Consider the following 10,568-nt stretch of genomic DNA (forward strand, 5'->3'; position numbering starts at 1 on the left):
AATACAAAATACTCTGAGACCATGTTGAACATTTAGAAGTAGTCCCTTTTCAAGTTTAGAAGAAGTGACTGCTAAATGCTAACTCCTGCTCGTATAAGCTGGTAGCATAGCTAGCATAGAGAAATCGGTGGTGGTACTCAAAGTAATTTTTAACTGTAATGCAGTTAATTGGTGATGATGACATGAACATGTATTGGGGTTGACATCCATACAAGTATTATACTCTGATTTGTACCTCAATATAGTGTGAAATACACATGTAAACAATAGCCTAAATGTAGGCTAATTTTGCTGGGGGGCAATGAGGAGATGTGGGATCTTTCCCCCACACGTTTCCATGGTATTTCCATTGTTCTGGTCGAGTTCCATTGACCTCTTTACCGCATCTATTGTGTGTTTTATCTTGAGTTTGATTGTCACTTCTTGACAATCCCTTTCTCTCATGTGTGAAGTCATTGTAGCCAGTCTATCTTTGAGCAGCATAGCAGCCCCATGCCAAGCCGGAACCTCAGTCCACACCCATGGTTACCTAACTTCCACAAGCTCCCCCAGGGCATATGAACTTCAGCAGACTGAACAGGCTTGGCACACAAGGGGAAAGTATTATTCTGGAATAAAAAAAAATCAGGATGACGTCATTCAACCTGATGTGTAACGTTTACTATGTGTATTTGAATACTCTGAGTCGATGATACAGTGCATTTTGTAACTTTAGTGTATGTCACTGTGTTGACCTTGATAAAAAAAAATAAGCCAAGTGATTAAATATCATGCATGTGCCTTTGTTGTTTCACTTTTGTAAAAGCTGCATATATTCTTTTGGGGGGGGGGGGGACACATGTATGAGAGGAACATTTTATTCAGAGGTACAAACAGTCTCTACGCTGTTACTAAATTGTCAAGTAAATGGAGTTGGAGTTGAGTATCATTGGAGTCGACGAGATGTTTTACAGGGAGCAACACAGTCTAATGGAGGACTAACAGGTGTCTTACAACACGCTACACAGTGAGCTGGAAACACAATATGAGCCTTTATTGCCCTGTGCTTCAGTGGGGAGGGAAATGATGCCTCCATTCATTGTCCTCTCACCATGGAATGCACGACCTGTCTAGAAAACATTGTAGTAGCTTATTGTTGTATGGCCAACATACCTGTTGAACCAGATCTGGCTGAAGTATGACAGATAATGCATTGTTGCGTTGTTGGGTTTTGAGTTTGCAAGAATGGCACTTCACTGTACTTGTGCATGTGACATTGAAACTTGAAACTTTTGTATGGCAGTTTTATCAGCAGAGTGAGAACCGTGTGTATTATCGTGTTACTGTGATCAAATCATTTGTAGGTTCAATAACATTTGTTTTTCAAATTGGCCCATTCATTTACTGGACATACTGTATAGAGTACATGATGTTTAAACTACACTATTATGCCCCTCTCTCTTTCTCTCAAGCGCAGTCAGTGCTTCGTGACTGTTGATCGCTTTCAATGTTTGCTGTAGCTTGTCTTAACTACATAAGCTAACGTATTGGCTAGCCCAGCCGATTAGGAATGGTCAACACAGGTCAAATGCTGTACGCAGATGGGTATACACACTTTAAAACCCTCCTCCCTCCTCACTGTGCACTTTGACCTGGTGCTTTGTGCTCTCGTTTTAATCCCCTATTTACTTTGCTGTAGTTTAGAAGAGATTTGACCTATAAAGGTAAGCAAGTAACTTTTTCCGACAACTTTTCATCATTGTTAATATACAGTATGATTAGGACCAGGTTTCTTTCCCCTGACCAAGTGAAATCACCAGGAAAACCTCTGGGCCCTAGTTATAGCTTGTAGCCCTCCTGGACAAACTTTAAGTGTTATCGTCAACATTTCTCTATTATGAAGAACATGCTGTATGTTTGTGAACATGTGGATTCTGTGCATTCTGTTTTTATCCTTCAATATTTATCTGCCTAAAGTGCAGCATCTGCTGCAATGAGTCACTTATTTGACATTTGAACAGACTTTTTTCCCACAGCAACCCACTTGTTGAATTCATGCATCTAATTTTACAGTTGGTGGGAAATAATGATCTCATGAACATGGATGTGGGATTCCTTGAGCTCTCAGAAATAAAGGTTATCTATTGGTTATATATTTGATGTATTTTTGTTGTGTGTATTCTGAATAGTAAACACCTTTAGATATAGACCCCAGGTTCTTCAAATGGAAAAAAAACAATAACCATCATTTACATTACAAATAAAATGTACAAATGCTGGCTCATTGTCTTGACGCATACTGTAACCAATGTAATACCAAGAGTTTTCCATGCATTGTTTTGCTTTGCATGTTGTCCCTTGAGACCCTTCTCTTTAGTAAAACCAAAATAGTACATTTGTTAGTGTAGTGGTCATAGTCCCTCTCTCCTCCACTGCTCCCTTCTTATCCCTCTATCTCTCTCTCTAGAGATGCAGGTGTTCCCGGGGACGTTGCATTGCACAGCAGTGGAGGGGGCAGGGCCATGAAGTACAGCAGTCGAGGGGGCATGACCACAGAGATCTCCTGTGACAGGTATGGCAGGCAGGAGCCTGGGAGGGGGAGGGGCCACAGAGCTCTCCTGTGACAGGTATGGCAGGGTAATAGCCTGGGAGAGGGAGGGGCCACAGAGCTCTCCTCTGACAGGTACGGCAAGGCAGGTACCTGGGAGAGGGAGGGGCCGCAGAGCTCTCCTGTGACAGGTACGGCAGGGCAGGTGCCTTGGAGAGGGAGGGGCCACAGTACCTGTGTGGCGTTGGCAGTAGTGCACTACAGTACACCTGTTGCACTTCTCAGGCTCTCTCTTCATCCGTCCCTCTCTCCCTCTCTCTTTCTCCCTGGCTGGACAGAGAGCACGGGGGGAGAAGAAGAGGGCTTCTTGGTCGACATGGATCCCAACAAGGAGGCCAACAACGGCAGTGAGAAAGAGAAGGAAAAAGAGAAAGTGATCAAGAGGAGAACCAGGCCTAATTTCCTGCGCTACATGCACTTGGAGAGGAGGAAGACGGACACCATCGTGGTGGCCAACGATGACACCGCTGCCGACATTAAAGGTGACATCAACCTTGGGACACTGGTGCGGAGGAGTCAGTCGGACAAAACGGAGTACAGTGCCAAACTTAAAGGTAATTGGATCCCCTGAGGTCATAACTATGGCAACTAGGTTAGCTATAGCTCAGGTTTTAACATCTCATAGCTTCCTGTTGACTTGATCGATAGTAAGTTCTGCGCCTAAGTGCTTTGTAAAAGAAAAGGTGACAGTTTACTTGGATATTCCATCTGTAGATGGATACTCAACAAACTATCAATAGACTATCAGTAAGACGTCAACAGCATGTCTGTTGACTTTCAACAGGGAAGTATTTATAGAAGTTCAGCAAATCAACCGTAGTGTCATAGATTCCAGAGGACCACGTGTTACTCGAGGGTGAAAGCCAGATAGACGAAGGGCACTGTAGCTATGGATGCTTCTGCCGAGCACCTGTTGTGTTGTTATGTGACTGAGGGAGCACCAAGCTATTCCCGCAGGGATGAGGTCACGTATGCAAACCGTGCTCCAACCGAGCCACAGTAGCCTTACAGCACGGAGGAGGGGCTATACTGTAGCTACAGGCCCAGTATTAAACCAGATAAGTCAACCTATTATGAGTGAACTAAAACAGGGCTTCTATCACTGACTGAAGCATTTAATTATTAAACCAGTGTGTGGTCTCTGGAATTTTAAAGGGGAAGTGTGAACATCCAGATATATGGACACGTGTCAACACCAGTGTTACTACTGTGCTACTACAGCCTGAACAATGTCTAGGTGGCTATCACGGCATGGTCAGCCTTGACTTTCTCTAAAGTCAAATTCTCATACATTTATCATAAGATTGTTTTTATTTTAACACAATTTGGGTTCAAAATTGAACTAAAGTATCATTACTGGTCGTCATAATGACTGACATAGCTTTTCCCGAAAAAGGCTATACAGATACACTCCTGACCTGCAAACCAATATTTTATTTCAGAATTGGTTCAAATTAGGTTAAGGTCAGGGTTAAGGTCAGGGTTATGGGTTAAGGTCAGGGTTATGGGTTAAGGTCAGGGTTAAGGTCAGGGTTATGGGTTAAGGTCAGGGTTATGGGTTAAGGTCAGGGTTAAGGTCAGGGTTATGGGTTAAGGTCAGGGTTAAGGTCAGGGTTATGGGTTAAGGTCAGGGTTAAGGTCAGGGTTATGGGTTAAGGTCAGGGTTATGGGTTAAGGTCAGGGTTAAGGTCAGGGTTATGGGTTAAGGTCAGGGTTATGGGTTAAGGTCAGGGTTAAGGTCAGGGTTATGGGTTAAGGTCAGGGTTAAGGTCAGGGTTCTTTTTCGTTTGTCATTTTGCAGGTAAGCAGTGTCCTTTTAGCCTCTCTCACTTTTCCCAGACAGTCAGTGTGTCTCATCAGCAAAAACTCACCTCACCTGTCCTTCCTCTACTGCATTATATCAGGTGTTGTCACGCTCTTGGAATGTAGACCTTCAGGCGCAGGTTGACGTTTATTCGGATGAATCTTGTCCTAGAGGCAGGGCTGAAAAATTGACTATATATTGTAAAAATTCTTGACATTTTTAAAAACGTATTTTAAGGTTAGGGTTAATCATAACGTTAGCAGTGTGGTTAGGGGTAGGTTTAAAATACAATTTTACGACTTTGTGGCTGTGCCAGCTAGTGATTACCCTGCAGAGCTGCCTCCAGTACATGAGTCATCCTAATAAATGCCAACCAGCCAAGTAGTCACTGGCTGCCTTACAGAAAATAAGAGGTTTACTATGTAGAGATTCTTGTGCCACTAGTTCTGTAGGTTTCCTCAAAAAGGGAACAATGGTCACCCAGACTCTTGCTAATGTCAATTAGGGCCATTAGTTTACACAATTAAACAATACCGTCAATCTCCCATCTAACCAAGCAAAAAAGCCATTTAAACTCTTTTGTACTATAATGACGTGCTGAATGGGACACACTTAACCTATCAGCACACCTACTGTTGACCTGAAACACAGAGACATCCTATTCACTCTATAGTGGACTAATTTTGACCAGCGCCTATAAGGATCTGGTCAAAAGTAGTGAACAGAGTGTGATGTAGGACACTCCTTGTCCTGTCAGCACATCCACTGTTTACCTGAAACACAGGCACTCGTTGCCTATCACCACTTTCTGTTTTCTTGACTTGTGCCCAAGGACCAGCGTCACAACTCAGTTCTCAAACAGCTGATTGTTTTCAGTAAACTGATCATCACTGCCACCGCCCACTTTAAAGGGTTTCTCCATCACGCTAAAGAAGCTGCCCTGAGTATAAGTGTACAGGTACATTGCAAATATTGACATAATGGTGGCGTCACCGTCTACATGGGGAAGTGTACGAGTTGTTCCTGAACACTGAGTTCTCGTCTATCATTCTGTCTGCTGTGAAACAGGTTGATCAAGCCTGGCCTCAAGGTCCATAGCAACCAGAAGTTATGGTCAGTCACAAAGCGTTACCACCCTGATATGATATTGCATCCTGGCTAGTGTCATACGGTAATTCACCTCCTCAGTTTATAGTGAGTTATTGAAAGCTGTGAAGAGTTATCCACTACTAAGTATCTAAGTATTCATAAGACAAACTGGTCAATTGGTATGCATGACATGTGTGTGTGTGTGTGTGTGTGTGTGTGTCTTTGTGTGTGTGTGCGTGTGTGTGTGTGTGTGTTGTGTGTGCGTGCGTGCGTGCTGTGTGTGTGTGTGTGTGTGTGTGTGTGTGTGTGTGTGTGTGTGTGTGTGTGTGTGTGTGTGTGTGTGTGTGTGTGTGTGTGTGTGTGTGTGTGTGTGTGTGTGTGTGTGTGTGTGTGTGTGAATTGGCCTCAACAAGGGCCTTTTGTGTCTTGTTATTGCATCAGATAGTGTGTCCGTACTACGGGGGACAAAGAGCCCCTATCAACCTAGCTACTGTCCTCACGCCCAGCTCTCACCTGTGTGCCATTAGGAGAGATGACTGGAGCCAAGCACAACTCAGTGAGATATCCTATACAAATCCCAGCTAAACCCAAAGCCAGTGGTTTAATAACTGCTTCAGCCGTTAGCATTGGCCCTTTCGTCCTTCCGATGAGGCTCCACCTCTATTCCCCTAATGTACTTGAACTCAGTCCTTTCTTCAATGACATTCTCAATCCTATTGTATTCTGCAGGGGGGTGACCTGGGGGCATCTAACGTGTCATTGTTCCTTGTGGCGATACGTGATCCGTCAGGGTCCTTGTGTTCCAAGGCCTTCCGTACGTTAGATCGCTTTCAATGGCCAAGCCTGGTGAAAAGGCTGGCGTGTCCTCTTTCATGGGAACTCCTGCGCCTGCAACCACACCAGCATAATACAGTAGCATAATGGTGGCCAATGGGACCACATAGACCATTACATTATGGCTCTATCAAACACTGACCCATGATATGACTATATTGTGATGGACGTGCTTAATTTAACAACATGCTGGTCCTCTTTTGTGGACCTGTTTTATTTCAATAACTCAGGTCTTACCCAGGCAGGGAGCTAGGCTAGAAGGTCTCAAGTCTTACCCAGGCAGGGAGCTAGGCTAGAAGATCTCAGGTCTTACCCAGGCAGGGAACTAGGCTAGAAGGTCTCAAGTCTTACCCAGGCAGGGAACTAGGCTAGAAGGTCTCAGGTCTTACCCAGGCAGGGAACTAGGCTAGAAGATCTCAGGTCTTACCCAGGCAGGGAGCTAGGCTAGAAGATCTCAGGTCTTACCCAGGCAGGGAACTAGGCTAGAAGGTCTCAAGTCTTACCCAGGCAGGGAACTAGGCTAGAAGGTCTCAAGTCTTACCCAGGCAGGGAGCTAGGCTAGAAGATCTCAGGTCTTACCCAGGCAGGGAGCTAGGCTAGAAGATCTCAGGTCTTACCCAGGCAGGGAACTAGGCTAGAAGGTCTCAGGTCTTACCCAGGCAGGGAACTAGGCTAGAAGGTCTCAAGTCTTACCCAGGCAGGGAACTAGGCTAGAAGCTCTCAGGTCTTACCCAGGCAGGGAACTAGGCTAGAAGGTCTCAGGTCTTACCCAGGCAGGGAACTAGGCTAGAAGGTCTCAGGTCTTACCCAGGCAGGGAACTAGGCTAGAAGGTCTCAGGTCTTACTCAGGCAGGGAGCTAGGCTAGAAGGTACTCAGCCCTGCCACTGAAGCGGCACTTTCTTTTCACTTGCAGCAGTCTCTTGAATAGCCATTCAGACGTTATGTTGTAATGCGACACACGTTCCATTAACATTTATTTAAATGTGAACACTTTATTTTAATTTATTAACATGCTTCTCTTTTATGTGATGTCAAGTCAGTTTAATTGCTACAACTATTTTTGATATTTTTTTTATTGAAACTTTATTTAGTTAGGCAAGTCAATTAAGAACAAATTCTTATTTACAATGACAGCATATGAATAGTGGGTTAACTGCCTTGTTCAGGGGCAGAAAAACAGATTTTTACCCTGTCAGCTCAGGGATTCGATCTAGCAACCTTTCGGTTACTGGCCCAACACTCTAACCAGTAAGCTACCTGCCGCCCCAAAATATAGCAATTGACCACCATTCTTTTAGGGAGAATTATAAAGTATTATATTTTTTAGGAGGGGCCATTGAAACCTGATAGCCAGGAGGGGTGAAGGTGTCCATTTAGCTTTTTGCAGCTTTAGAGGGAGTGACATGGTATTTGTCTTTTCTCCTGCCCTTCCAAGGACATGACACCATCATATCCTCATTCCACCTCTCTGTGAAAAATGGTCAAATAGCTCTCCAATGTCAAAGCTTTTGAATGTTCCATTTTAGTACTGCATGTATACAAGTGAATGCCAGGGGTGTGTTGACATGAATGCACTGGTAGGAGTGTGAGACTGAGAAGTGGGGAAGAGGTGGGAGGGGTGTGTTGTGAGGGTGCTGGGTGTGTAATGTGTACGCATATTCATGTATGAGTGGTGTGTGGGTGTTTGTGTGTCAGATTTTTGTTGACTGTCTTGATGTGTGCTGGGGGTGGGGTTGGGTTGTGTAGCGGGATGGCGGGATGGCGGTGTGTGTGTGTGTGTGTGTGTGTGTGTGTGTGTGTGTGTGTGTGTGTGTGTGTGTGTGTGTGTGTGTGTGTGTGTGTGTGTGTGTGTGTGTGTGTGTGTGTGTGTGTCAGGTGCATCCCCCCAGCTGGAGCAGATGGAATGCCTGCACATGCTGTGGCATTACATCAGCGAGACAATTAGTTCAGTAACCTGACACAGCTCTCTCTTCCTCCTTCCACTCTGCCTCTTTCTCTGTCGCTTTCTCTCTCTCTCTCTCTCTCTCTCTCTCTCTCTCTCTCTCTCTCTCTCTCTCTCCCTCTTTCTCTCCATCTCGCTTCTCTCTCTTTCCACCCATACTCTCTCTCTTTTCCTTTCTCTCTCTCCCCTCTTTTTCTCTTCCTTCTCCCGCTTCACTCTCTCAATCTCTCTCTCCCTCCCTCCCTCTCAATTTCTCGCTCTCCCTCCCTCTTTATCTCTCTCTCTCCCTCCCTCTCAATCTCTCTCTCTCCCTCCCTCTCAATCTCTCTCTCTCCCTCCCTCTCAATCTCTCTCTCTCTCTCTCTCTCTCCCTCCCTCTCAATCTCTCTCTCTCTCTCCCTCCCTCTTTATCTCTCTCTCTCCCTCCCTCTATATCTCTCTCTCTCCCGGAGAGGCGGAAGTGGTGTGTTGAGGTCGATTAGGCAGCAGATGCGGAAAGGAAACACCTCCCTTCCCTGAACACACGCTTCACTCCCCTTCACACACACACACACACACACACACACACACACACACACACACACACACACACACACACACACACACACACACACACACACACACACTCTCTCTCTCTCTCTCTCCTCACCCGCCATGCAAAGCACTGCCAGCTAGGGACTGATTAGGGGGAGCAGGGCGATAAAAAAAGAGAGAAAAAAGAACGGATGAAAAAAGAGGAGAGGAACCTGACAGGCATGCTAATGGGGGCTGGTTGGCGTTCAGTCAAAACAATTAGATCAGCGTGAAACGCTGGCAGAGGGTTGGGAGGGTTGAAGTCAGGCGATGGTGTTGGGAGAGATGGATGTTTTCTCATGCATTGCATACCGTGCCCATGTATGTAAATACAACTTCATGCAGAGGGCTTTTGTACATGTGTGCTCTCTCTTTACTTTGCCAGTGAATGCAGGAATAGATCGTTTGATACGGCCCCTTTTCAAACAGATCTCACATTTTAATTGATGTGTAGGTATATGATGTGTAGTTAACACGTTTATTGTGTCAATGATCATGTCATATCTCACCATGTTATTGTGTTATGTCATATTTGTACATTATCTGTTCAGACAGAGACTATCCAATGGACACACATTGGTTGAATCAACGTTGTTTCCACGTCATTTCAATGAAATTACGTTGAAGCAACATAGACTAGACATTCAATTGACTTCTGTGCCCAGTGGGTATATTCTGCATAGAAGAAAACCTTGCCATCCAACACACATCCTAAACTTATCCCTGTGCCTGTCTTAAGAGAAAATGGCGCCCCTGTCCCCCCTGTCATCGATCCTGGCCTCCCCGGCCCTCGACCCCGCGGAGGTCCGCCTGAGGAAGATGAGCCGCAGGTCAAAGGTCATCCAGGAGCTGGTGCAGACGGAGAGGGACTTCCTCACTGACCTGGAGCTCTGCATCAGAGAGGTGGTCAAGCCCCTCAGAGACAGACAGGTAACGAGGAAGTAGAGTACTCAGTGGGTGATATCATCTGCTTACAGAGATACAGAGGGGTGGTTACCTTGTGTGACCTTGCTTGGTAGTGAATGTTGTATTGTTCGTTATTCAGACAGAGTTGGTTTATGGAGTGATTTTCAAAAGATGGTGCATGGTGTTTGAACTGCACACAGCCCACTTCTGACACCAGTGTAGCGAATATCAGGCGTGTGCTCTTCCCAAGCTAGCCACTGCCCCAATAGGGATATCTACACTTGGGGGAGATCATGCCAGGCTAACATAGGCTATAGGGTTGTTACAGAACTTTGAAGTATACATATGACTGGCTATGTGTCTAAAAGGTCTCTCTCTGTGTGTGTCTCCAGGTGGTGGACGTGGATCGTCTGTTTACTAACATGGAGACAGTGTGTGAGGTGTCGGCCGCGCTGCTCCACCGGCTGCAGGAGGCCACAGCTGAGCCAGACCCTGAGGCACTAGTCATAGGTAGGTGACCTCTGACCTCTGTTTAACCTCAGTCACCTGAGTCGTGTTCATCAGGGAAACTTAGTGAATAAAATGTTTTGAACAGGGAGGGGACTACCTGGACTTACCTGGTCCAGTAAGAAAGGAAAATACTCGTTTTCAAAACTTTAAAAAAACGTTTTCCATTGAGTGACCTAATGAACATGACCCTTATTTTGACCATACTGCCATTATAATATGCCACATTTCTAAATAAGCCACTCAGGTTGACTGATTTAATACTGGTTAATTCAAATGTATCACGTTTTGTTTTCCCACCGTAGGGGAAGTGTTCATTCAGGCC

The 10,568-nt window shown here is 45.3% G+C and overlaps 1 protein-coding gene across 1 annotated transcript in view; it reads left to right on the forward strand.

The window, feature by feature from the left end:
• Positions 1-1,626: 1,626 nt before the first annotated feature.
• LOC106602290 (rho guanine nucleotide exchange factor 38) overlaps positions 1,627-10,568 on the forward strand; it is a 19,531-nt gene continuing 10,589 nt past the window's right edge. Inside the window, exons 1-7 of the mRNA XM_045716462.2 lie at positions 1,627-1,703; positions 2,053-2,115; positions 2,447-2,551; positions 2,866-3,141; positions 9,570-9,760; positions 10,129-10,246; positions 10,549-10,568. The exon at positions 10,549-10,568 is cut by the window's right edge and continues 128 nt beyond it. Of these exons, the coding sequence (XP_045572418.2) occupies positions 2,904-3,141; positions 9,570-9,760; positions 10,129-10,246; positions 10,549-10,568 (567 nt within the window). The 5' untranslated portion in view covers positions 1,627-1,703; positions 2,053-2,115; positions 2,447-2,551; positions 2,866-2,903. The remainder of the gene's footprint in view (positions 1,704-2,052; positions 2,116-2,446; positions 2,552-2,865; positions 3,142-9,569; positions 9,761-10,128; positions 10,247-10,548) is intronic.

Source organism: Salmo salar, chromosome 04, assembly GCF_965601325.2.
Source record: "Salmo salar chromosome 04, fSalSal1, whole genome shotgun sequence".
Classification (NCBI taxonomy): domain Eukaryota; kingdom Metazoa; phylum Chordata; class Actinopteri; order Salmoniformes; family Salmonidae; genus Salmo; species Salmo salar.